The sequence below is a fragment of the Leuciscus leuciscus genome (assembly GCF_965113295.1).
Source record: "Leuciscus leuciscus genome assembly, chromosome: 9".
Classification (NCBI taxonomy): domain Eukaryota; kingdom Metazoa; phylum Chordata; class Actinopteri; order Cypriniformes; family Leuciscidae; genus Leuciscus; species Leuciscus leuciscus.
In genome coordinates this window covers 6,224,478-6,252,396 of record NC_138733.1, presented here as the reverse complement: position 1 = coordinate 6,252,396, position 27,919 = coordinate 6,224,478, and the positions used below count along the sequence as shown (strand labels likewise).

General features: G+C 39.9%; 2 protein-coding genes and 1 long non-coding RNA gene across 4 annotated transcripts in view; all 3 read left to right on the top strand.

Moving 5' to 3' along the window:
• Positions 1-27,919, top strand: part of LOC309506429 (uncharacterized protein) — a 152,290-nt gene that overhangs the window by 38,006 nt on the left and 86,365 nt on the right. The window lies entirely within an intron of this gene.
• LOC309506353 (putative nuclease HARBI1) lies at positions 281-2,045 on the top strand. The gene has a single exon (XM_082180237.1). It carries the CDS (start codon positions 510-512, stop codon positions 1,533-1,535), a length of 1,026 nt encoding a protein of 341 aa, XP_082036363.1. The 5' UTR covers positions 281-509; the 3' UTR covers positions 1,536-2,045.
• LOC309506469 lies at positions 15,266-26,079 on the top strand. 2 transcript variants are annotated; one of them, XR_014208774.1, is made up of 6 exons: positions 15,266-15,370; positions 15,591-15,702; positions 15,803-15,848; positions 17,194-17,258; positions 24,195-24,287; positions 25,913-26,079. It is a non-coding gene; the product is annotated as an uncharacterized lncRNA (long non-coding RNA). The 2 variants fall into 2 exon arrangements; XR_014208775.1 differs by lacking the exon at positions 15,266-15,370 and having other exon boundaries at positions 15,520-15,702; positions 24,257-24,287; positions 25,913-26,078.

The window sequence follows — 27,919 nt, the reverse complement described above, 5'->3', positions numbered from 1 at the left end:
AAAATAATATTGAAAATAATATTGTCAATGCTTCATGATAACAAAAGAACAACATTCTCTCTGTCACATTAGGAAAATGTTTTGAGGATATCACTGAGACCTGAGATGACGAGTTTTTTTTATTTTATAAAACGTTCTTGTAATGTGACGTATTAACAAAACTAGAACATTTTAAATGTAACATTTAGCAATCAAACTACACAATTATTATTAAATTGAGCTTGCTGGTCAGACAGCAGGCCAACAGGGTTCACGATGGAACATATGGGCCCGGTTTCACAGACATGGCTTAAGCCTAGTCCCAGACTAAACTGCCCACTTGAGCTGTCTTAACTCAAAGCGACTTGCACAGATATATATTAAAATAGTCAAAGATTTAGCCTGTTCTGGATTAAACAAAGCCGATTGCAAGAGGAAGGATTATAGCTAGTCTATGACTAAATTGAATCTTAAATTAATCCTTCAAAGAGGCAGGTTTAACTCCTGCTTAGTACTGTTTGTGAGGGAGCATGGAATATTTGGAATATCTAAATGAAAACCAACATGCACAACAGAGGCCAGCCAGAGTACTTGTGGATAGGAGTGATCCATTACATTACTTTGATGACACAGCTTTTCAAGACCGCTTTCGTATGTCCAAGGAAAATGCAGTGGAGATAATATCTTTGCTTGAGCCTAGACTTTCCTGTCTGTCTCTGAGAGGAAGGCCTTTACCCATTTCTCTCCAAGTTCTGCTCACACTGAGGTTTTTTGCGTCCGGGACCTTTCACCGTGAAACTGGTGATTTGTGTGGTGCCAGTGAAGCAACTGTGTGTAGAATAGTTCACAAAGTCAGCAGAGCCATTTGTGAACTGAGGAGTCTTTACATAAAGTTTCCTGATGCTGCTGACCAAGCCAAATATAAAGTGCAATTCTATGAATATGGGCACTTCCCAGGTGTCATTGGCTGTATAGATGGATGTCATGTTCCTGTCAAGTGTCCATCAACCCCTGATGCTGAGGAGTACAGGAACCGTAAGAACTGGTTTTCTATCAATGTTCAGGGTGTATGCACACCTAATTTAGAGTTTTCAAACATTGTTGCGCGCTGGAAAGGTTCAACTCACGATTCAAGGATTTTTGTCAACTCTTCATTATGTGCTCAGTTTCAGAGTGGACAGTATAGTGGACTTCTACTTGGTGACAGTGGATATGGTCAGAGTAACTTTTTATTCACTCCATACATAAATCCCACAACAGCTGAGCAGCAAAGATACAACAGAGCTCATATCCGAACAAGAGGCATGGTTGAACGCATGTTTGGAATATGGAAAAATCGATTCCAGTGTTTACGTAATACACTTCGCTTCAGGCCAAGGAGATGCTGCAAGGTCATCATTGCTACAGCGGTGCTGCACAACTACCTGAAGCAGCGCTGCTGTCCTGATCCTCCAATGGAAGATGACGATGAAGCAGATGTGCCCATGACTGAGGCAGCCAGTGACCAACGAGGACTTGCACACAGAGTTGCTTTCACATTGCAGCACTTCAGCTAGATGAGATGTATTTCAATATGGAATGTATTCATTATGCCTTATTTTGCCTTGATAATTTTTGTTCTGTACAAAATTAAAATAGTGTGCAGCAAAATTAAAAAAAATTACTAAACCAATACTGGTTGAAAATGTAGTTTGTGGTTGTTTAAATACACTCAGTCATGAATATCTAAATGACAAAAGGTTTATTTTTGTTTTTATTGTTTATACATCATATTGTTCACCATGGCTGGTAATCACAATTGCCTCCTTACTGTATCGTTTTTGGATCATACCTCTTTCTTCCAACTTCATATCCAATTCAACCTGTAGAATTCTCATTTTCATTTCATGTTCTTCCTTCAGATATTTAATTTTTTCCTCATGAAATTCTCTGGCTAACTTTTCATGGATGGTCATCTTGCTTGTTCTCTGCTGAAAGGTGGTGGCAGCATCTTTTCTCAGGGATGCAGGAGCAGATGTGGAAGGCACACACTCACTGTGCTCTGGCTTTTCCAACCCGTTCAGATTCCTTTCTTCTGTAGGGAAAAACAGAGGCACAAATAAATTCACATGATCCTTACAATGAAAGAAGAATAAAAATTGACAGAGTGGAATATATGTACCAAAGGAAGAAATCAATTTCTTTCTAATATACCATTTGTGCTCAGATCTTCATCTGAACTGTTCAAGTGATCATCATCTGGTATACCATCCAGAGGTTGCTGGTGCTGTATTATTCCAGACAGCAAGTCACTCAATTCATCAGTTTTGTCTTTATTTGGTGGTCCACCACCAGTAGTAAATCGCTGTCTTCTGATCTCTGCATTCTGTCGTTTTAAAGCCAGTTTAAGGTTCTTCCACAGAGTCTATACAGGCAAAAATCATTCATTATAAATTGTCCCAAAAATATGAATATGAGAAATGAGCAATGATAATAATGAAGAAATCTCACCTGAAGTTGTTGAATTGTTCTTGTGGTTGCATTTTCATTTGCATTAAATTCATTGCAAATTGCATTCCAAGCACTCCTTTTCTTTTGCTCACTAGCAGTAGTGTGGATTTTACTTTCAATCACTGGATGGTTGGTCAAAATTTGTTTCAGTAGTGTTTTTTCATACTCACTGAAGTTTTTGGAACGAATTTTGGAACTTAGTTAGTCTCAGACTAACTAAGCTTATTTTAAGCCACGTTCATGAAAGGTACTTAAATGCCCCAGTTTAACTAGTACACATTAAGGCCTACTCCTGGCTTATGCTAAGCCATGTCTGTGAAACCAGGCCCTGGGGCTCGTTCTTCGTACGTTGCTTATTACATCCGAGATCAAATGACACATCCAAGATGATATCATCGTGCTAATCATGATCTGGCTAACTCGGTTCTTCGAACACACCTGTTGTTTATGATTAGTATCGCTGGATTGAGTTATCTGAGATAACTGCGCGTTCATGCGCTGGCTTAAAAGGGGATATGTATCGATAGTAGAGACATTGATCAGCAACGCTGCTATTGGCTGTTCAGCGTGGCCAAAGGGCAGGCTCAGTTTTTCTCCTCAGCAGAGCAAGAACTAATAGTCGAAGTTTATTCGGAATTTTAATGTTTAATCAAAACGCCAGGGAACACCTCAAAGTCTGCAAAAGCCAGGAGAGAGGGTTGGCAAAAAGTAGCAGACAATTTAAATCCGTTAGAAGTGGCCATGTTAGATGTTTTTATCACTTATTAGCCTATATTTTTGTATTTTAATAATTGCATAATTACTTTGTTCACTGTAATGTCAGAGTCACCACTAGAACATGGAAACAAATAAAAGTGAAGTACAAAAATATTCTACATAATGGTAATTTTTAGTTATTATAGTCTCTTCTATAAAAGGAACTGTTAAATAAATGGTTGTCTCACTTGTCTGTTTATAAAAGCAACCAAGAAAAAGGCTGGAAAAAAAGAAAAGATCTTAGTAGTATAGTCATTTCAACTGTTAAATCTTGAGTAATGATGAATTGCTTTGACTTGTGAAAGTGAAAACTGATAAACTTATGTTAATGTAAAAAATATTTTGCCATGAGTTATTGATCACATGTTTCCCGAGTGTAGTTCATTGTAATGACATTGTGTTTTCCTCTTTTGTGCACTTTTACATAATACACCAACACTTGTATCTGTTCCCAAGAAAGTGGTGGCTGAAATATGTGCAGTAAGTGGACATTTTCTAACTTTCCAAAGGAAAGAAAGTATAAGACTTTGTAATGTCCATTTGTTTCCATTGCACTGGACAGTGAATAAACCCTCTCAGATAACTGTCATATGGAGGAACTAGCCTACCTGCAAGTGCATAAATAACTTTACTTAATTTATACTTGTGCTTTATGGCTGCAATATAAGTTGCAGGATTCCACATCTACAGAAAGGCCTACAGAAGAGTTTGCACAGACAGAGGAGACATAGGCCTACAGGTGGGCAGTGTATAGACAACTTTTCCTTTTTATTTGTTGCATGAGGCATGTGTCTAATATCTCTTGTTGCAGGCACTTGACCACTGGCTTTTCTTTACAAAGAACAATTGAAATAAAACTCAAGGAACTAAGCATATTTGTCTTTTATTAAACATTTAATGAAAAGTGTTTTTTTATTTTTTTATTTATTTTTTTATGTTGTGTAATATGGCACATGCAACAATGTCACAGGCCCTGTCAGGTGTGCAACCCTCAGACTTTTCAGACACTGAAATCGTCTCAGGTTACGTATGTAACCCTGGTTCCCTGAGAGGGAACGAGACGCTGCGTCGAGACGCGGTGGGAACGCTCTGCGTGATTGCGTCGTGAAGCACGTGTATAATCAGTCCAATGGAAAGACGAGACGTCATAGGCGGGTGACGTCATCGACCAGGAAGCTATAAAGCACCCCTGCGACAGACCGCGGCAGCTTCTGAAAGCCGAAGCAAGTCGATCACAGGCATGCAGGGAGTATGGCAAGGCGACGCAGCATCTCGTTCCCTCTCAGGGAACCAGGGTTACATACGTAACCTGAGACGTTCCCTTTCAAGGGAACTTCGAGCTGCGTCGAGACGCGGTGGGAACCCTATACCCACGACGCCATATGACAAATGCCTGTTCTGTATGAAGACCATGCGCATACTAGGAAACAAGCACCCTAGACCCTGGAGTGGAGCCTAGGTCCAAGTCATAAAATCTAACAAATGTATGCGGTGAGGACCTGCCTGCCGCATTACAGATGTCAGAGTGAAACTCCTGATAATAAAGCCTTAGAGGCAGCCATACTCCTGGTAGAATGGGCCGGGACAGCCAAAGGTGAAGGCTGTCCGGCCGCTTCATAAGCAAGTGAGATAGCCTCAACTACTCACTTGCTCATTATCTGTTTAGATGCAGGGCAACCTATCTTAGGTAACCTGAAGCAGACAAATAACTGCTCTTATATATATATGCCACAGGTTGCAGCTCTGTGGACATAAGCATCCAAGAGCCCGGACAGGGCAAAACAGATTAAGTTCTTCCTGATCTGGCTTGTATTAACCCTCTGAGGTCTGAGGGGTTTTTGGGGTCCTTGAGATGTTCTGACATGCCCTGACATTTGTGCTTTTTTCAGTTGCTTATAAACATATTAATGGCCAAAAAAAATTACACACTATTTAGCACAAACAGGGCTACCATAATATGTGAGCAACAAGAATGTACATGTCTGCATTTTTGAGAGAATAATGTTTATGCGTGGTTATTGAAAAAACTAAAAACTAAAGTTTCTGAAATAAGGCCATAAAACACATACTAAATATGTGCCAATAAGACTTTTGTCTAATAGATGTCATTGCCTAGTGTTTTTTCTTCAAAATGATGTGAAAATCATCCTGCCCTTATCATTCACATAACACAATACATTGATTTGAATTTTGCAAAGCACTTTCTGTTTGGAAAGGCAATATGCGGAGTGGGCGTCAACGATCATGCATATTTAGTGGTTCACACCTTAGGACAGTGGTTCCCAATCCTGGTCCTGGGGACCCACAGCTCTGCACAGTTTGTATGTCTCCTTTATCTGACACACCCAGTTCAGTTCAGAGCTCTTTCCTAACGAGATGATGATCTGAATCAGGTGTGTTAAATGAGGGAGACATGCAAACTGTGCAGAGCTGTGGGTCCCCAGGACCAGGATTGGGAACCACTGCCTTAGGAGACAATGGGGCCTGCATACTTAATGACCCTTTCATTCAGGTGAGTCACTGAGCCACAAGAATGCAAGAGCAACAGTTGGAAGCATCTCAATTATTTTTTATTTTTCCACATAGTGTGCTTGCAATTTGGCCTATAATATCCAAGGAAAACATGTCTAGTAATTGTGCAGTTAATTCTCATACTGTATTTTCAGTTTTGGAATATTTATCCTCTCCCCAAATTTGTCACTAATAAAACACAATAAAAATTATTTAAAGAAAAGGCTTATTACCTTATTACCTTTTAATAGTTTGTTTACATCTACCTTGTAAATATATTTTTTTATTAAAAAGGTTACAATTACAACAACAATTCAAGTGTAATCTTTCTTTGTAAAAACTAAAGTATACATTTTATCATACATATTTCAAAGTTAAGGATTTGATTGATTATTTGATTACTTTATTTTTGACAAAACATACTATATTTAACATGAGCAAATATTGGCAAACAAATATTGGCTTATTTGAGTTGGCAGATATTTTACAGTAAAAATGTATAATCTATCCAAAACTAATCAACGAAATGTTGTCTTTCATATGTCTGTAACATAGGTCTTTCGTTTTTATTATAAGAAATATAAATGTTAATTTGCAGTTTAATACGTTGCTTATACAAATACATTTTATTTCAACATTTCAGTCGATTTTTACTCAGTATAGCAATACAGTTTGCTAAAACCGAAACATTCATTCACAAACAGAAACGCCTGACTGTAACGTTGTTTTTATGAAATATTAGGGCATATAAATGTTAATTTTCAGTTTACTCATCTCAGTATAGCAATACAGTTTGCTAAAACATCATCATTCATTCACACAGAGACGCAATTTAAATTTAAACTGTCTTTTTGCGAGCTGTGATAAACAGCGCGCATCTCTGCGGCTGCCGTTCATTCATTCACAGAAACGCGATTAACTTGAGAAGGAAAAAAAACTTACTACATATTCGGATCCTCTCTCCTGCAATACCCGCACTCTGAGGTAGATTTTCCGTTATTATTATTCCTCACAGCGCTGCCAGATGGTGTAAACACGTAGGCTACAATGATATGATTAAACTTGTGTTTTCTCGAGCTGATATGGGGGCGTTCACAGGTTTGCCTCAGTAATTTGCGTTTGAATAGCGCGCGCTCTCCGTGGGCGGAGTCACATTACCTTTGAATGAGCTCTAATGAGCCTGACTGGAATCGCTCTCTTTTAACACAGATTTCACAAGATGAGAATATATTTTTTTTATATAAATTACCTCATTTTAAAGAAGAGAATTCAAGCTTCATGCCTGTGTGACTGTATGCCTGTTTGACTCAGTATTCGTTGAGTTATTGTTCATTTTCGGACGCGTTTCAGAATGGTCTTCACTGACAGAGAGAAGGCAGAACTCGCATCACGTTTATTTTTCTTTATTTGGCAAAAAGCACAACACTTTGTTTTTATTGTGAGTATACACAAAAATAATACACATTTAACAGAATCGATTGATGTATGAAACTTGCTTGTAATATCAAAGTCAACAGAGCAAAATTAATTTCTTTTGAACTGAACTGAAAAAAATCCAGCAAAACGCGTGGGCGCGTTTGTCGACCTCAGAGGGTTAAGGTGGAGGACAGAAGGCCTGCAGCACAAATGACCCACAAATTTAGTAGGAATACAACCTGGCAAGGGGTGAGGAAAGACTATCACCATACCAGGTGCAAATCCAAGTACGTGCAGGCCTCAGCCTCAAGTACCACGGAGAAGATGAAATAAGGATCTCTCCTCAGAGATAACCCAGCAAAGAAACATTCATTGCAGAAATCAAGTACTGTACCATAGGGCAGATAGCAAGATTCAGAAGGCATTCTCCGCACCAGGCAGAGAATAGTTTCCATTTCAATGCATATTCAGTCTTCTCGTGGAGGGAGCTCTAGACTGGAGTATGGTCTCCACAACCTCAGTCGAGAGACCTGAATCTATGAGCTGGGCCCCCTCAGAGGCCGAGCCCATAGTATCCATAACTCCGGAAGAGAGTAACTCCCGGGAGCAAAGATATCGGGAAATGCGTACAGGTGTAGCCTCAACCACACCTAATACGTTGCATCCAGTTCAAGCAGAGCTGGATGCATCAGGGAGAACCAAATGGGCAATGCGTTGTATAAACGATGCGAAAGGTAGACTTGAGTTTTGACCGAAGTTCTCCTAAAGGAGCTCCACCACCTTGGGGTGAAGTCCCCATTCCCCGGGCCTCAGACCCTGCCTCAACAGGATATCTGCTCTGATATACGAGACCATCAGTGTGTTGTCCGGAAGGACAAGCACATGGTGACCTCTCAGGTCTGGCAGGAAGTATTTGAGAGCTCGAAATATCGCCATCATTTCTAGCCGATTTATGTGGCAAGAACGTTGATGGTCCTGCAAAAGACCTTTCGCCGAGCGGCCACTCATGACCGCCCCCCATCCCGTGAGGGAAGCATCCGTCGAAAGCGTTACGCGTCGACAAGAAGCCCCCAGCACTGGGCCCTGGGCGAGGAACCAAGGTTTCCCCTCGGAGAAAACCCCTTGATCCTGAGCCACTGCAAAGGTCTCATGTACAAAAGGCCAAAAGTGATTACGTTGGACGCAGCTGCCATGAGCCCCAACAGTCTCTGAAACTGTTTCACAGTGAGTGACTGGCCTAGTTTTATCCCCTTTGCGGCTGTGAGAATCGCAGAAATACGTGCAGGAGACAGACGTGCTTGCATTATTGTCGAATCCCATAAAACACCCAGAAAAGTGGTCCTCTGAGCTGGGAGGAGCACACTCTTCTTGGCGTTGAGCCACAACCCCAACCTCTTTATGTGAGACAGAACGACATCTCGATGCCGAACCGCCAACTGCTCGGACTGAGCTAAAATCAACCAATCGTCGATAAAGTATAATATGCGAATGCCCTGGAGTCTCAGAGGAGCCAGAGCTGCATCCACGCATTTTGTAAAGATGCGGGGTGATAAACCTAGGCCGAAGGGAAGAACCCAATACTGGTATGCTTCGCCCCCGAAAGCAAACCTCAGGAACCTCCTGTGATATGAGGATGGATAGATAAGTAAGCGTCCTTCAAGTCTATTGTGACAAACCAGTCCTCGGACTGAATCTGTGACAATCATTTTAGCGTATAGCATACTTTGAACTTGAGATTCTGAAACCTGCTGTTTAATTGACGCAGGTCTAGAATAGGACGCAACCCCTCATCCTCTTTCGGAACAATGAAGTAACGGCTGTAAAACCCTGACTGTCTGCTGGGAGGAGAAAACCGTTCTATAGCTCCTTTTGCAGAAGTGTCAGTACTTCCTGCTCCATAACCAGAGCCTGCTCGGGGTCCACCACTGTGGGGAGGACCTCTAGAAATCTGTGCGGACGAGAACCGAACTGAATTCTGAAACCCTTTTCTAAAGTGTGCAGGACCCACTGAGAAATATATGGCAGTAGTTTCCACGCTGCCAGAAATTCTACTAGGAGAACCAGTCTCTCGAGACTGGCCTCTGGATTTGGTTGAACAGTCACTTTGGTGCCCTGAAGCGGCGAACCGGCAGGGAACAACCAAACTGACCGTTCTACGCCCCTCCTCGGAGGATCGTATGGGGACGCTGACACCTCAGTGCCCTGAACGGAGAACCGGCAGGGAACAACCGAACTGGCAGCGCTGCGACCCTCCTCAGAGAGTCGCACCCCAGAGGGTGCCGAGGAGAAACGATTTCTCAAAACCGTCCCTGCCCCGGGGAAACCTTCAGAAGCCTGATAGCCTCAGCGTCAGGACTTCTTGTCTAAGTTTTAATAGAGATAACGACAGTCCTCAGATCTTGCCTACCTCTAACTAGCTTTGTTCCGACGACCCTCCTCGGAGGATCGCTGGAAAAAAGCAGGCACCTCGGCGCCCTGAAATGGCGAACCGGCAGGGAGACCGAAATGACTGCTCTACGACCCTCCTCGGAGGATCGTTTGGGGACGCTGACACCTCGGTGTCCTGAAACGGCGAACCGGCAGAAAAACCGAACAGCCAGCGTTGCGACCCTCCTCAGAGAGTCGCACCCCAGAGGGCGCCGAGGAGAAACGATTTCTCAAAACCGTCCCTACCCCGGAGGGGACCACCCTCAGAAGCCTGCAGCCTCGGCGTCAGGGCTTCTTCCATTTTTAGCTATTTTAGAGATAAAACAGTCCTCAGATCTTGCATATCTCTAACTGGCTAGACTGTGACCGCCACCCAGGTCCCCATCGATTGTGGATGAGCCCGAATGGCGAATCTTTGTTTTACCGCACTCTATGCTGCGAGGAGCTTAAGTATGCTGAGACTGCTCCCGCCCAGCAGTCTCAGGAACGTTAGATCGGTGAGGAGGAAACCTTTGGAGCGCCACTGAAGTGTTTATTTCTTCGTTTTTTTGAAAGCGGAGCGTCCAGAAGAAAAGACATATTTTATCTTAATTTTTCTTTACATCAGAAAAATATAACACTCCGTGGCCACCAGCAGGAAACAACCGAACTGGCAGCGCTGCGACCCTCCTCAGAGAGTCGCCACCCAGAGGACGCCGAGGAGAAACGATTTCTCGAAACCGTCCCTCCCCGGTATAGTTTATCTGTTGCGCGACGCAATTCTCGAATAGCGTCAGTGCTGTTACATCCTCACATTCATCCATGCTTATATATTTTACCTACCAGTGCTGCCTAATAATATTTATCTATTATTTATGGTGGCTGGTGGGTAACGTCGGGGTTATTATGACACCAACACGGGAGAGAGATAGCTCGCAAGCGTCTCTTTAACCCGAGGCACTGTCATACCATGATACTTAATACCCATAACATTACTATAGTAAAAGTTTAGGGATAAAACACATAAACAGAAACCGGTTTATTCCACGATCTTGACACCTCAGTGTGGAGATAGGGAAAAAACGGCACTCCCCGACGAGGAGGCTGAGATATAGAGTTTTCCTTATACTTTCACTCTCATATATGTTCGGCTGGCCAGTAATATTTAACTTAGCAACAGCATTATATAAAACCTCCTTTTATAAGCTCCTCTTTATTCAACAGAGTTATGAGCTGACTTATTTATTTATTTATTGAAAACTCATAAACATCTGCCTTATTTTCTTTTATTTATTTATTTTTAAAACAAAAACACTAACGATACCAATTCCTCGGAACTGGAAATCGCAGCATGAGTGCCTCATCCCGGGGAGGAGAAACCGCAGAGCGTGCTTCTCCCCGAGAAAAGGCACGTGGATCGAACAGGTGTTTGTTAGAACCATTTGCGATCCCCAAGATGCGCGTCGACGCCGTGCCTCGGCAGCAGCGGGACCCGCGCCTCGGGGCGCGCGCACCGAACTGTCCTCCTCGAAGAACGGCCGGCGGGAGCGGAGCGTCCTCACGGACAGCTTCTCGCAATGCTCACAGTCAGCCCCCTCGAGAACTGACTGTTGGCATGCTCCACTCCCAAACAAGCAACACAAAGCTTAAGTGTGTGTCCGCACCCGTGATATAACGTGGGGAGGGAACAACACAACACTTGCTTGCTCTCTTTTGCCATAATAAATATATATATTGCAACTTGACAGACAACAATAAATATGACAAGGACAGAATACACAGATCGCTTGCTGAAGGCACAGAAAGCTGCCGCGGTCTGTCGCAGGGGTGCTTTATAGCTTCCTGGTCGATGACGTCACCCGCCTATGACGTCTCGTCTTTCCATTGGACTGATTATACACGTGCTTCACGACGCAATCACGCAGAGCGTTCCCACCGCGTCTCGACGCAGCTCGAAGTTCCCTTGAAAGGGAACTTCTATGGTACCAATCACGTTTAGAGAAGCCTGAGTGACATATACTGTAATCGGCATGGTCATGATGGCATGATCTTCATAAAAAATTATGATAGCCTAAAAAAAAAACTGCTTTAAAAAAAACTGCTTTACAACATTGGGTCTTAAGTGGCTTGGAAATGCCACAAAAAAACCTAAAACTGTTTTTTAAACCTAAAAGCGCCAGGTAAACTCCGAATGACACGACAGACAGCACTTTCCATCAAGTTCTCCGCATCTCCAATAGTGTAAAGGAAAGAGCCACTCGCAAATAATCTTAGGGCAATGCAAACAGTTTGTGCTGTAGTTAAAGCCAGACTCCGACAAGTCGAAAATAAATGTGCGTTTCCAACAAATTAATAATGTAAACGACAATCTCACGAGTCACGAAAAAATATATACATCTCAGAAAGTGCACTATCGCGCTGCGCTGGACTTCCCCATGGACTTCCCATATCAGCTCCGCTTATGAAGCCGCAGTCTAATCCTGTTTACATGAAATAAGCTTCTGCTCCCGAGCAGGTTCAAGTTTGCGCACCTGTTGCTATGACAGCAAGTCCAGGATGAGCGTCGAAGAACCAAACAATCCAAGATCATGCCAAATCGTCAACAATCAAATCCAGCTAACTGAGTTAGCGACGTACGAAGAACGGGCCCCTGGTGTGTTTAAGTCCTCCTGGGAAGTTTGTATTCATGAGATTTTACAATTTAAATATATAAATATTTTTTAAATGTTTTAAATGAATGAAGCCACTGTAAACTTTATCATCACATATTATATTGTTATATTATAATGCTATCATATTTTGTGCAGGCATTAGCTTACTTCATTGTCACTGCTGAATACCTATAGTGGTATTCCACAATGTTTCTCACTTACACACCCCTAACTCTTCAAGATCGGGGTTAAAGAAAATCCTGAGCTTCATATTCTCATCATTGTGGTGGCGTTCAACTTGTAGATACGATATTTATGACATGACTTGAATGCACCAATAGCTCTAGCTTAATTAGGGACAATCATAGACGTTGGAACAGGGGGGGCGGGGGGGTCGGCCGCCCCCCCACCACCCCTTTTCCCCACCCCTCTAGGGGTCAGCCAGCTGTTTTTTTCGTTGTTTTTGGTTTCCGTTTTATATATACAGAATCTGAATTAAATGTGTTTGATTTAAGCCTACATTTCAACATTTTGTGTCATAAAATTTCTTGTTTTTAAGCCTTTCGCACGTACGGTCACACCGTTGTGATCAGTCTAGGCTGGTCCCTGGAGCGTTTCACACCGGTGTGATCAGAACGGTCAGTGCATCACATGATCAACTGCTAAATTCAATTTAGCCAGAGACAGGCGCGCTCAGAGCTGTCATATATCACAACTTTTCAGTGTTTTCAACCACATACTGTTTATTTTAGGTTTCAGACATATAAATTCACATAAGTAGGCTACTAAAAAAACAATACATTTAGAATTTGTAAAATACACACTGATGTCTATGCATAGACATCAGTGTGTATTTTACAAATTCTAAATGTATTGTTTTCGGAGGTAATAATAATCCTTTCCATTATAATTCGACACGTTTTATTCATCAGATACACATTGTGTAAGTAACTTTAATGTTTACTCTATTCTTCTCCCAGTTCACCAGCCACTTACTTTTATGTATTTCGGGAGAAGTGGATGAATGTGAAATTTACACGTGTTGTAAATCCAACAGATCCGATTCTCTGAACTGCGTCTGCGGCACAAACTAACACGGCGGCGCCCATCGCGCATACAGCTCAACTAACGCGATCGTTATAAAGGTGTTTAAACAACAATACACTTCCACTTGCATATATTTGACAATCGGAATATCAGATATGTCATGCCATAGCTAACACATTTGTGAATATTCTGAATAAAAAAGGAAAAATGACATAAAAGCAGATCATCATTCATTCAGCGCTGTTGACTTTAGAGCGCTCCGTGGATAGACTGAAGGAGTGGTCCGTGGAGCTCGCTGAACTCCAGACACACATGGCCACGTTTTCTGCGCGTTTATGACCCTGCTCTGCGTAAATGCATTGCCTCTTTTGACGCGTTTTGACATAGATTTCATTGAAGGTAAATTGGAGCGGCCACACTGAGCTGTGCGTAACGCCCACAGACTTGAAGTGAACGAGACAGAGGCTGTCCGGTAGCCTACTGTCTGAAATGGTTAACTCTGTGGCGATGCATGTGCAAAACAGGTTTAACTAATCATAAAGTCCATCAGGATACATAACACAGGCTACTATAGCCCTACACTAACATCCCCCCCCCCCCCCCCCACCTCCCTCAAGAATCCCGCCCCCCCTCTCACAATATAGTTCCCACGTCCCTGGGGACAATCCATACAAACACTCTTTGCTAAAATACATTACAGACTGTCACAGTGAGAAGTTATTCGTCCTGTATCAACGCTAAAGGCCTAACCACTGCAGTCAACACCTTGGAGTATCCATGCTGTTAAATAAAAGTCTGTAGACAAGGGTTAGGGTTAGAGTTAGGGTTAACCTTAACCCTTAATTTCTAACCCAGACCCGGTTTCACAGAGTTTAGATTAAGCCAGGATTAGGCCTTAGTGCATTTAATTAGCTTTTAAAAATGTGCCTTAGAAAAAAGAAAAAATGAACATTACTGGTGTGCATCTTGAGACAAAACAATGGCACTGACATATTTTAAGATATGTCAGTACAAGTTGCTTTCAGGTAAAACAGCTCAAACGTGCATTTTAGTCTGGGACTACAGGCTTAAACCTTGCCTGTGAAACGCGGGGTATATGTTGCAACTTGTATAGAATTATGCCAATGTTAGCAAAGTGTTGCGTTGGACAGAGGATTAACCCTATACCAACAGGTTGTGTAACAGTGCCACACAGGGTGAAAAGCAAGTTGACATTATTAGGCATAAAAGTGTTTCTAAAGGAAAGGTCAATATTTTGTTAAAGTGCAAAAGGATCATTATGGGTCACATGGATGTAACTCTAATGTCAAAAATACTAAAATGTTGTGCACATCCCAAACACCCAGATTGGGCGCAGGTGCAGGACAACTAAATGATATAGACAAAATAAAGAAGTGTGAAGTCCGCACACTGAAAATTACTGCTCCAAAAGAGTTCAAGCAACGTTTCGACTCTCATGTCTTCATCAGGCTCAATCAACTCTAATGTCACCATGATACCAATCCATTAGTTTTTCATGTAGGTATAATTTTATATGAATACATATGCAATGTTTGCTCTGTTTAATATAAAATATGTTTGCTCTTTTAAATTGCTGTTTGGCAGAGAAGTGGTAAATATATGTTGTTATATGGTAGCCTATATATTATTTATGTTATTTATTATTATTATTTATATGTTATTGTAAGTTTAATTTTTAATCATGCACTGCAATGAAGACACCATTTAACCATTTGATTAAATATAACAGCCAGCTTACAAATACAACAAAATTAGCACATGTACATTTTTTCATATTCTTTCTTTTAAAACATGCCATCTTTTCCTGTAAATGCAATGTTACCACATTATTGGCTGTGTGTGTGTGTGTGTGTGTGTGTGTGTGTGTGTGTGTGCTGCTCGGGATCTTCAGTACTAGCCTCCTTCGGTTCTGTGGCTTTTACATTGTATTGGATCGGTTTACTGTAACAGTACGATTGTAACAGTACGTACTGTAACAGTACGATTTTGCATCGTACTGTTACATTTTTATTTTGAGCGAGTTGCGGGATGTAAATGGACTACGAATTTGAACAACATAGCCTACGTAACGGACATATTGCAATCTGCGGAAGGTAAATAACTTTATTTTATTTAATAATAAATTCTGCTACATCAAAATATAGTGTGTTAAATTGAGAATCTAATGTTAAATGCGATTAGAGCAATATTGATATGTCAATGTATTAGGCTAAGCATGTGTAAATATTGTCAGCTAGTTTTTGATAAAAAATAAAATAAAACTCAGCATAGGAGCTTTACAATGAGTGAACTGAGGACATTGTGTCTTTACAGAGAGGAACTCCAACCACACTATGCAAACTAGGCTTTTGAATATTGTTGACTGCAGGATATCAGCCTACCGATCCGTCAAAATGATGAGTCATCATAATATGTTTTTGAGCTGGTGAGTAAAATTTTGCAAGCTTTTGCAAATGTCTCTTTTAGTAATTAAATACAAATAGCTAATAATATTACGGTATGTGTGTGTTTCTCTCATTATCCAGGAATTTTTGGAATAAATATTATCCAGCCACACGATCTTCAGTTGCGGTGAGTATTGTCATAGTAAAATACACGTGAAATAGAGGCAGAACATGTAAACTCTGCTCAAAGGCACACTGGTCCAAACCCTCCAGACAATATTTTACCTGTCTTCTTGATATGAGTTGACGGGCCTAGCTGACCCAAACATAAATGTCCTTTCAAAATGAAATTATTTTCAAACCTGTATGAATTACTTCTGTGAAACACAAGAATGTTGTCAATAAAACAACACTGGAACCCATAACATTGGAACCCATTTTATGGAAAAAAACAAAACAGTGAAGGCATTTCTCAAGATATCTTGATTAAGGTTATACAAAATAAATTCATACAGTTTTGGAACAACATGGAGTAAATAACGAGAGAACTCTATTTTTTGGATGAGCTGTTCTTTTTAGAACATGTTCCCAGGGTCCTTTGCTAAATTAACCATGGTTTTTATTATAGTAAAGTGTAGAAACCATGTTTTTATGGTGGATTGATTACAATAATTTATTACCATTTACAGTGCTATGCATAAATTTAGACACCCATGCTAAAGTTGACAAAAAAATCATCTTTTGCTATTTTTTTGCTATTAACCTTTAAGGACACCAATTTTCTTTGTGAATGAATAATGTATCGTAAATAAATAAATGTTCTTCCTTAAAATACAGGGTGCATAAGTCTGGATACCCCTATGTTAAATTCCCATAGAGGCAGGCAGATTTTTATTTTTAAAGGCCAGTTACTTCATGGATCCGGGATACTATGCATCCTGATAAAGTTCCCTTGGCCTTTGGAATTAAAATAGCCCCACATCATCACATAGCCTTCACCACACCTAGAGATTGGCATGGTTTTACTTCAGTTAGCCTAATAGCTGGTTTGATTTGCATTGAGAGATGATCTTATAGAAAGTACTCCATGCCAGTCTCTAGGTGATGCATAGTATCCTGGATCCATGAAGTAACTGGCCTTTAAAAATAAAAATCTACCTGCCTCTATGGGAATTTAACATAGGGGTATCCAGACTTATGCACCCTGTATTTTAAGGAAGAACATTTATTTATTTACGATACATTATTCATTCACAAAGAAAATTGGTGTCCTTAATGGTTGGAGTTTTCATAATTTTTTTAATTAAGGCATTAAGTTCAATTTCCAAAAGATGATTTTTTATTCCTCTTTTTAGTCAACTTTGGCATGGGTGTCTAAACGTATGCATAGCACTGTAGTTAGTGTAGAGAAACCATGGTTAATGATAGTAAGGGTTCTCCAGATTTATATAACACTTAAGGAACATGGTCCTATGTCTCACAGATCATTAGTCCGTTAACACACATTAACACACTTTTTAAATTTTCTTAAGATCAAGCATTGGAACAATGTTTACGGAGCAGAACAGGCACCAACAGAGAAACAAGTCCATCACTAGTAAGTATCCACTGCAGTTTATAAAACCGTAGTCAATTTTAAAGGCACAATGCAATCCAAAATAAAAAAGATCTCTTTTTTTCTCCCTCGTGCCATCCCAGATGTATATCTGACTTTCTTTCCACAGAGATTTTTAGAAAAATTATCTATTATTGTAAGCCAATATAATGCAAGTGCATGCTCCAGAAACTATATACAGCCTACAAACAGCCTGATGTGTTGTTAATAAAGGCCTTCTGAAGTGAAGCGATGCATTTGTGTAAGAAAGAAATATATACATATTAAAAAATGTAGCGAGTAAAATAACTAGCTTCCGACAGACGGCCGTACGCATCGATTTACAACGAAAGAGTGAGAAACTGACCTGACGCACAACGTATTGAAGAACGCGGAAGCGCAGAGGACGGAGAAAAACTAAACACCAGGCATGAATTAGAAGTCTAAAATGAGAATTTTTAAAGAGAAATGTGGGAGGAGCTTGAATTTATTGCCTAGCCCTGTTTGTTTGAACCGCGAGAGCCGTCAAAGCTTACAATACTCCTACTCCGTACATCGACAAGAGTTACCCCTCTTTCACACCGCAAGCGTGAGCGGCGCACGAGCGGCGCTTCCGCGCAACTACATCGTCACTGCAGCAGCAGACTCTCGCAAGTATTCACACTGGAAGCGTAGCTAAGTACAGCGTCACAGCAGCGGCTGCGTGTTCGGCAGACAATAAAACCATTTCAAACAATGACAAGTTCTTTCAACATTTTTGTTTTTATACATTATAACTTGCAAAATATTTGTAATACCTGGAAGAGTTTGTTTTATCTAAAATCGTTGTTCATGGTCTACTTTACCGCCGTACGTATTTAAACATTTTGTTTTAATTCCTTTTAGAACGTGTTGTTTTTTGGGTCATAAAGCACTTTGTGCTTCTCGACCTCCTCGTGTCATCCATTGATACAGGTTGTGTTGCACATATACTCCTTCCTGCTCAGCTCAGCTACCGTTCGGACGCTCTTGCTTACTGCTCCGCGCTTTGCTCTATCGCTTTTATATTTTATCTTCTATATTTTTATAGTTTAGCTCCTTTTATCACCTAATTTTAACTTCAGCAAATCAGCACAGTGCTCAAACGACAAAGTTTGGATTACCACAAAAACGCAGAACTCTTCTACCCGACCAGCTTACATTCCGGGGAAAGGAAAACACAACTGCCTACAAGGATAAGAGAGAAAATGCCTCTTCTGGAATCTACTTGCTGCACTAACTGCCACAGACTTTTACAAAGGATTGCAGTTCTTGAAACAAAGTTATTTACGGGACCACCAAACCAGACGGAACACACAATAGAGCTTCGTCATGGACACCCTCAGCATATAGCCGGTGAGTCCCATGAAACTAGTGCTCCTCGACAGGTAGAGAAACAAGCCGATCGACTTACAAATCGATGGCACAAACAGGGAGCGAGACCCAAAGGCACTCGAGACATCAGATTGTCACGAGCCCCACATATTGCCGCAGTAGCATCCTCTACCCCAGATACAGCTCTGACAAGGATGGCAAACACTGGTCTCCCACCAACACCTATACATCTTGAGAACAGATTTGAAGTACTAATGAATGTAAATGAGGAATCCCCAAACGTGATGAATGTGATCGAACACAGACTGTATCAGCCAGTAGCTAACACTGATGCTAACTGGCGCTCAAGGTCGAGCAGACAGCGGCACTCAGCTCAGAGCACAGCCGAGCCCAGGACTCTGATAGTGGGAGACTCCATAATCAGAAACATTAGCAGCAGGGATACAACTACATGCTGCCTTTCACAAGCAACAACTTCTGATATAAACAGGGAACTTCAGAACATTCTGATGAAACATAAGACTGCAAATCGACTCATAATTCATGTGGGGAAGAATGATATTCATAAAGAGCAGTCAGAACTCCTTAAGAAGGATTTCAATGAACTTTTTGAAACACTTAAAAGACTGAAAGTTCAAACATTCATCAGTGGACCACTACCAGCAAGAGGAACAAACAGGTTTTCACGGCTGCTTGGGATTAATACATGGCTGCAAAAAACCTGCAATATAAAAGGAGTAAACTTCATTGACAACTTCAATCTTTTCTGGAGTCAGAGACAACTATTTCATCGGGATGGCCATCACCCAAACAAACTTGGTTCAAGAGTGTTAAAGGACAATATCGACTTCTCCCTCAATCATCCTTCTGCAGTGTATGTCAATCTGAACGACACACACACACCTGGAAACAGTATGAATGAACACGGGACTTCACTTCAGCAACAAGATGGACATGCGGTTGACATATCACACAAGGACAATGATAACACCACTGAGCCACAACAACCTCTGCTCACGGACACAATCTCAGCTGAGCCATGCCCACAGAGCTCACCACAGACAGACATATTAGAACTGCTCCAAGATTCAGCACCCAAGGACGACTTCCTGGAAAACAGCCAGGGAAGCCAGGACAGCATATCACAGCCTCCTATAACACCTGAGCAACAGCCCCTTTCACCAGATACTTTCTCACTCTCGCCAGCGACTCCACTCCTGTGCTTCTCACAGAAAATGGAAGAATTAGTGCATGCTGGAACCAGACTATCCCACTCTTTTGCTGCAAGCCCCCAGATACCAACCAAAAATCGTCAGGCACCTCAAACACCGAAGCCTGCGCGCCGAGCTCGCCCGCCCCCTCCTCCTGTGAGAGCTCTTCGGCCTCTTCGGCCAAAACGCCAGGGCCCACACCCTCCTCCATCTGCTCGAGGTGAACCAAAAACAACTGATACCAGCTCTCAGTGATGTGTTTTGGGTTCCTGTTATGATAACAGTAACTTTCTCAAATGTTTACAGAACAAGCGGGAACCCAGTGTGCCTGTATCTTTCTCTATTGCTGTTCTATTACAAGATAGAAAGTCTAAGGCCTTCAATAGCCGTACAGCAAACCCAACTAATCTGGTGCCTACTACATGTCAAACTAAGATTGCTGTGGGGACAAAAAGTAAGACTGTTAAGTTAGCACTTTTAAACATTCGCTCACTTAAAAATAAATCACTTCTAGTCAACGACTTAATAACCACAAACAACCTGGATTTTATGCTTCTAAATGAGACCTGGCTAGAAGACAGCTGCAGTGCAACAATCCTCAATGAAACATCCCCTCCTAACTTTACTTTTATGAGTGTCTGCAGAGCTGTAAAGAGAGGTGGGGGTCTAGCTGCTCTTTTTAAAGATATCTATCAATGTAAGCAAATATCATTTGGGAATTACCCGTCTTTCGAATATCTGGGTACTGTGTTAAAAGGTGCTCCTCGCATTTTACTTATCATTATTTACAGGCCTCCAAAATATTCTCCAGCCTTTGCTGAGGACTTTACAGAACTGTTATCAACAATTACCTCAGAGTTTGACTGTTTTGCCATTGCTGGAGATTTTAACATTCACATAGATAATGCAGAAAACAATATGACAAAAGAAATCAAAACTGTTTTAAAAACTTTTGATCTGACTCAGCATGTACATGGACCCACACACAATCATGGACACACTCTAGATTTACTTATCAGTAAGGGTCTAAACATTTCATCGATTTTTATAAAGGATGTAGCACTGTCTGATCATTTCTGTATTTTCTTTGATATATTGATCTCTCCTGCCACTGAAGCTGGATCTGTGTCTGTCAAGAAGAGATGCTTAAATGAGAACACTAGTGTACTATTTATGAAGGCTATATCCTTAACACCAAGCATATCTGCTGACTCTGTTGATTTTCTCCTTGATTCTTTTAACTCAAAAGTTAAAAATATAATTGATGATATTGCTCCTGTTAAAGTCAGGAAGAAGAGTGGCAGACAAAAAGCACCTTGGAGAAACTCAACAGCAGTGCAACATATGAAAAGACAATGCAGAAAAGCAGAGCGCATGTGGCGGAAGACAAAACTTGTAGTCCATTATAACATCTACAAAGACAGCCTGCATGCTTTCAATATGGAACTAGGCAAAGCTAGACAGACTTTCTTCTCAAATATTATAAACAGCAATTTAAACAACACACGCACTCTTTTTGCTACTGTAGAGAGACTGACAAACCCCCCAAGCCAGATTCCCAGTGAAATGCTCTCAAACAGCAAGTGCAGTGAGTTTGCTTCTTTCTTCTCTGAGAAAATCAATAATATCAGAAAGGTGATCAGCACATCCTTGAGTTGCACTGGGGTCAGACAGATCAGACCACCTGAGAAAGTAGTTACTATGTCTGACTTCAAAGAAATTGATGGCAAAATTTTGGAAGAAACCGTACAACACCTTAAAACATCAACATGCGCTCTTGACACACTTCCCACATCTTTCTTCAAAATTGTGCTAAACAGTTTAGAAGCAGATCTTCTAGAAGTGGTAAATGCCTCACTTCTCTCTGGGAGTTTTCCAAACTCCCTGAAAACTGCAGTTGTCAAGCCCCTCCTGAAAAAGAGCAATCTGGATAAGACCATATTAAGCAACTATAGACCGATCTCAAATCTTCCTTTCATAGGCAAGATCATTGAAAAAGTTGTCTTCAATCAGCTGAACAAATTCTTAAGCTCGAATGGATACTTTGACAATTTTCAATCTGGTTTCCGACCGCATCAGCGCTCATAAAGATAATAAACGATATTCGCTTAAATACTGATTCAGGAAAATTATCAGTGCTGGTACTACTCGACCTCAGTGCTGCATTTGACACTGTTGATCACAACATACTTCTTGACAGGCTGGAAAACTGGGTGGGGCTTTCTGGGATAGTCCTAAAATGGTTCAGGTCATACTTAGATGGGAGAGGTTATTATGTGAGTATAGGAGACCATAAGTCTGAGTGGACATCCATGACATGCGGAGTCCCTCAAGGCTCAATTCTTGCGCCACTCCTGTTCAACCTGTATATGCTCCCAATGAGCCAAATAATGAGAAATAACCAAATTGCTTACCACAGCTATGCAGACGACACACAGCTGTACTTAGCCCTATCGCCTAACGATTACAGCCCCATTGACTCCCTGTGCCGATGCATTGACGAAGTCAACAGTTGGATGTGTCAAAACTTTCTTCAATTAAACAAAGACAAAACTGAAGTTATTGCGTTTGGAAACAAAGATGAAGTTCTCAAGGTGAACGCATACCTTCACTCTAGGGGTAAAACAACTAAACATCAAGTCAGGAATCTTGGTGTGACACTAGAGTCAGACCTTAGTTTCAGTAGTCATGTCAAAGCAATAACTAAATCAGCATACTATCATCTGAAAAATATTGCAAGAATCAGATGCTTTGTTTCCAGACAAGACTTAGAGAAACTTGTGCATGCTTTCATCACCAGCAGGGTGGATTATTGTAATGGACTCCTCACTGGCCTTCCCAAAAAGACCATAAGACAGTTGCAGCTCATACAGAACGCTGCCGCCAGGATTCTGAGCAGAACCAGAAAATATGAACATATCACACCAGTCCTCAGGTCTTTACACTGGCTCCCAGTTAGATTTAGGATTGATTTTAAAGTATTATTACTGGTATATAAATCATTCAATGGCCTAGGACCTCAATACATTGCAGATATGCTCACTGAATATAAACCCAACAGATCACTCAGATCATTAGGATCATATCAGCTAGAAATACCAAGGGTTCATTCTAAACATGGTGAGTCTGCTTTTAGCTATTATGCCAGCCGCAGCTGGAACCAGCTTCCAGAAGAGATCAGATGTGCTCCTACTGTAGTCACATTCAAATCCAGACTCAAAACACTTCTGTTTAGCTGTGCATTTACTGAATGAGCACTGTGCCGCTGTTCGTCCGACTGTTTGTACTGTACTGTATTTTACTCTATTTTTCTAAACTGTTTTAATTATTCTTATTTCTTTTAATTATTTTAATTTCTCCTATGAAAGAAAGATCTATAATAAATATTCTTTTTTATTTTTTAAAAGTACTGTATTTTATTTTATTTTTTCTAAACTGTTTTAATTATTCTTATTTCTTTTCATTATTTTAATTTCTTCTATGTAAAGCACTTTGAATTGCCATTGTGTATGAAATGTGCTATATAAATAAACTTGCCTTGCCTTGCCTTGCCTTGCCATGTTTACTAGAGCCCATATAGCATAGTGTCTGTGTATTATATAATAAACTCAAATCAAGTTTATATCTTATTTTGTGGCTAGTTTGACTTTATTTTATTTTAAAATACTACCATACTTTTACCCAAAACGAATAATTAAAAAATGTAAATGGGTAAACATATTTGTTATACTTAATCAATATTTTCTGGCATAATTGTTAAAACACTAGACATTGGCATTGTTGTTAAAACTCTTGACATGCTTATTCTGTGCATTTTGAGCACGTTTTGTTTTAAATCACATTTATTTTGTCCATCAAAAGTGTGCTTTCACTTTAATTGAGCGTGAGCAGCACAGCAAAAAATAGACTGGGCGCCGAAACCCCCGCTGCACTGCTGTTCACGCGACGCTCCTGCTTGACGCTCACGCGCTGCTCCTGCTCCCGGTGTGAATGCAGTCATTGATTAACATGGACGCCGAAAAAAATACGCGCTGCTCACGCGCCGCTCACGCTTGCGGTGTGAAACCGGGGTAACTCTTTGGGCGTAATTTGACTTGCATATGGCTGTCTGCCGGAAGCTAGTTATTTAAGTCAATAAAATTATAAATATGGATATGTTTCTTATACGAACGCATCACTTCGCTTCACCTTTTGCCTTTATTAACCTCCCAGAGCCGTGTGGAGTACTTTTATCATGGATGGATGCATTTTTATGGACTTATCAAAAAAATCCCACAGGGAGCTATAGAATAAGAAATCTTTGAAGTCCACTTTTTTACTGTCTGTTTCCATCAGTGAAATTACAGTTGTTGTTTTTTTTTTTTTTTATTGTGAGGCAGGAACACACAATTGCAAGAAAATATCAGAATTGTGAGCTGACTTTTTTACTCCCCTCAGAATTCACCCTTCGAGGGAGTTTGATTGACAGGTATTTATTTTTTACATTTCTATTTAAAAAAAAAAATATTTTTAAAAAAAATTACACAAATTAAACGTTGAGACTTTGTTTCATATCAAAAGTAACCTGCTCTGTCTTGTTTCGGCGTTTAGACCGTTTGTTTCTTTGATCCGCAATGTAAGAGCGCCATGACTTGTTGGACATAGTAACAGTAACTAAAGGGGGCGGGTCTTTGCAAATTGCATTAACCATGGCTGCCTGTTAATTATCACTGGACTACTTCGCTCTCGCATCTCCCAAAAGTTTTTTTTTTTTTTTTTTTTCTTGATTCCATTTTAATGGTTTAATTAAATTGCTATAAACAATTATTTAAAATGTAATGATTTAAGCAAAACTTTCTTCAAAGGTTAAACCAAACTTTTATTTTGACGGATTGCCGTGTAGACCTTTGAGTCTCTCTGTGTTTTATGATATGATGATAGTTTTTCTCAAATGAAGCTAAAATGCTGCTGAAGTGACTCTCAGAGCGGCTGTACTGATGAAGTGCATTAATGTCCTCATATAGGCTGAAAACATCGCGAGCATCATGCGTGCCTCAGTGTGAGTGGTAAATGAAACAGCGCGTCTGTGCCATTCATTCACAGAGACACACAGAACATGCACGATTCCTATTTAAATGGTCTTTATGCGGTTTAATATTGACAGACACTGGTCTATATCGCGCTTTTATTGACCTACCGAAGTTTACTGACCTACTTTTCATCTAAAGGTGTAACTAAGTAACCAACGGAAGTGCGAGTACACTGCTTGGCGATTTTGAACGTTACGAAACCAGGAAATGAGATAAATGCCTATTGGACTTGATAACTTGCAATTGTAACTTTATATCTCACAATTCTGAGAAAAGATAGCAAAAAAAAAAAAAAAAAAAGCCAGAATTGCTTTTTTTTCTCAGATTTTCTAATTTATCCTGTGATCCTGACTTTCAAACAGCCAATTGCGAGTTTATATCTTGCACTTCTGAGGAAAAAAAGTTTGAATTGTGAGTCGCAATTACCTTTTTTAAAAATTGTATTCCATGGCGGAAACAAGCTTTCATATGCACAGACAGTAGCTCACGTTTAACGTGCAGATTGTGCGCGCACAGAAACCTACTGGAGCACAGAAAATTAGAAATTGTTCTATCGCCAGTGCATTCAAATGCAGTGCTACTTTATCTGTATCTGATTTAAAACAAGCAGAAATCTGTAAGAAATGTAACAATCCATAGACAATACAACTGATGAAAATGAGCTGTTACGTCAGAGCAAAAGCATCGTGGGCAGTGCTGTGACATGCTGCAGCTGTGCTCAAGGAGACCTGAGTTCAAGGTTCACACTTCAAGCCAAGTTTGTAGTTTTTCACATAATTTAGCCTCTAGTTGTGTTATTAACATGTATATAATGAATTAAGTATATGTTTTAAATTACAGAAACAAAATAGATACTCATAAGGTATCATATTTATACTTTTAAATAAATTAATATTTACATCATTTCTGATTAATAATTAGGCTGGCTAATTTTTTAAGTTTTCAAAGTCAATATTGCTTGTGATCTTAATATGTAATATTTGTATTCTTTCTGTTTACACTGTTGCATGATCTTCTTTTATAGGCTATGAGGAAAAACTCTACCATGCACACAGAGAATGGAGCTCAATTCTGCTAACTGGGAGAGCAGCTGAAAAACTAGAAGAGAAGAACAGTAGAACACCTATTAATGCAGATGACTATTATTTTTCTGCAAGAACCAAGACAAGCAAAGACAGCGCTCTGAGCAAACAGCAGTCGAGACGTGTGATTGCACATTGGACTTTACTGAGTTCTTCATGCAATGTTGGGCATCTACTGTACGCAGAACTTCTAATAATTTATGTGGATGCCATTAATAAACCTGTTAGATTTTTATGTTTTATTTTTGAGATTAATAAAATTGTATGTTTTAATAATGTTATAGCTAATCATTTTTTTTTATGTTTAAGAGAACATTTTGGGAACAAAAATAAAACCTCCCACTAAAAACTTTATAAGAATGTAAAGGGATAATGTTCTAAAAATGTTATGATTAAACCTTTATAGAAGGTCATCACAAAACATTTTTAGAGTGATCTTAGAGAAGATCTCCTAAAAGGTAGGATAACATTCTGGGAACTTAACTAAAACTACCCACTAAAAATGTTATAAGAACATTAGGAATAATGTTCCAACAATGTTATCATTAAAAAATGTTAGCGCGTTCTAATGTTATCTATACCTTTAAGAAGAACATTCTGGGAACTTAAATAAAACTACTCAATGAAAATGTTATAAGAACATTAGGGAATAATGTTTTAACAATGTTATCATTAAACATTTTTAGAATGTTTTTAGATAATGTTTTCCAACCTTTAGGAAAACATTCTGGGAACTTAAATAAAACTACCTGCTAAAAATGTTATAAGAACATTAGGGAATAATGTTTTAACAATGTTATCATTAAACATTTTTAGAATGTTTTTAGAGAATGTTTTCCTACCTTTTAGGAGAACATTATGGGAACTTAAATAAAACTACCCACTAAAAATGTTATAAGAACATTAGACTACAAAAATAACCTTTGGTACATCAAAAGTCTGATATTTGATAAGCAGATCTCACTTGTGTTCTATTATTAAATCAGGGTTCACTTGAAAATTCACATTTATCCTCCTTGAACTCGTTTTAACTACTAAATATTTTATAGGGCTGTAATCTCCCAGTTGATTAGTCGATTATTGGTCGATACGTTCTGTCTCAACCAAAATTCTGATTGGTCGATTTTTTGCCGTGTTCATTTCTTTAGCCCTATTTGCTAATGGGGGTGTTTTCAGAGCACCCCTGTTTCACAGGTAACAGTCTGTCTTCAGAACACCCCCCTTGTTTTCACTTCTTTTGGATTAGCCCAACCCACTGGAGAAGAGAGACAGATTGAAGAAAGTAGGCTACTAGAAGGTTTGCTGAATATTATTACTTGATCTGGTTTGTTTAATAAATATTTATTTTTTTATTAAAGTGGACGTGCCTTTTGTGTTTAAGAGTAAAAGCTTTAAGTTAATAGTCTATTCGTGTCTCAGCCGCGAAGCTGAGCTCCTATGTTCAGCCTCGGCTGAAATGATAGTGTCTGTCAGTTATTATAATACATAACACACAAAAAAACAATTGTCTAAATTATGTTGCATATTCCTCAATTTCTTGTGATGATATCACTAGTTGACAACATAGTACTATTTTCAGAAATCATAGGCTATGATATTGCGCAGGTGCACGTGATGCAACGCTGTCAGAGCCGACAGATTCGTGTCAGACTAATTTCAGTGCAAAATAATTAGGGTCAAAAACGATTTAATTTACTGCAAATAGCCTACTAGTTTATGTTTATTTATAATCAGAGGTGGGTAGTAACGAAGTACATTTACTTCGTTACATTTACTTGAGTATTTTTTTGGAAAAATTGTACTTTTAAGAGTAGATTTGAATGTGGGTACTATTACTTTTACTCGAGTACATTTCTAATGAAAAAACTGTACTTTTACTTCGTTACGTTGGGCGACGTCCTTCTCGTTACTTTATTTTAATGCAATATGTGTTGTTAAATGCGTAGTTT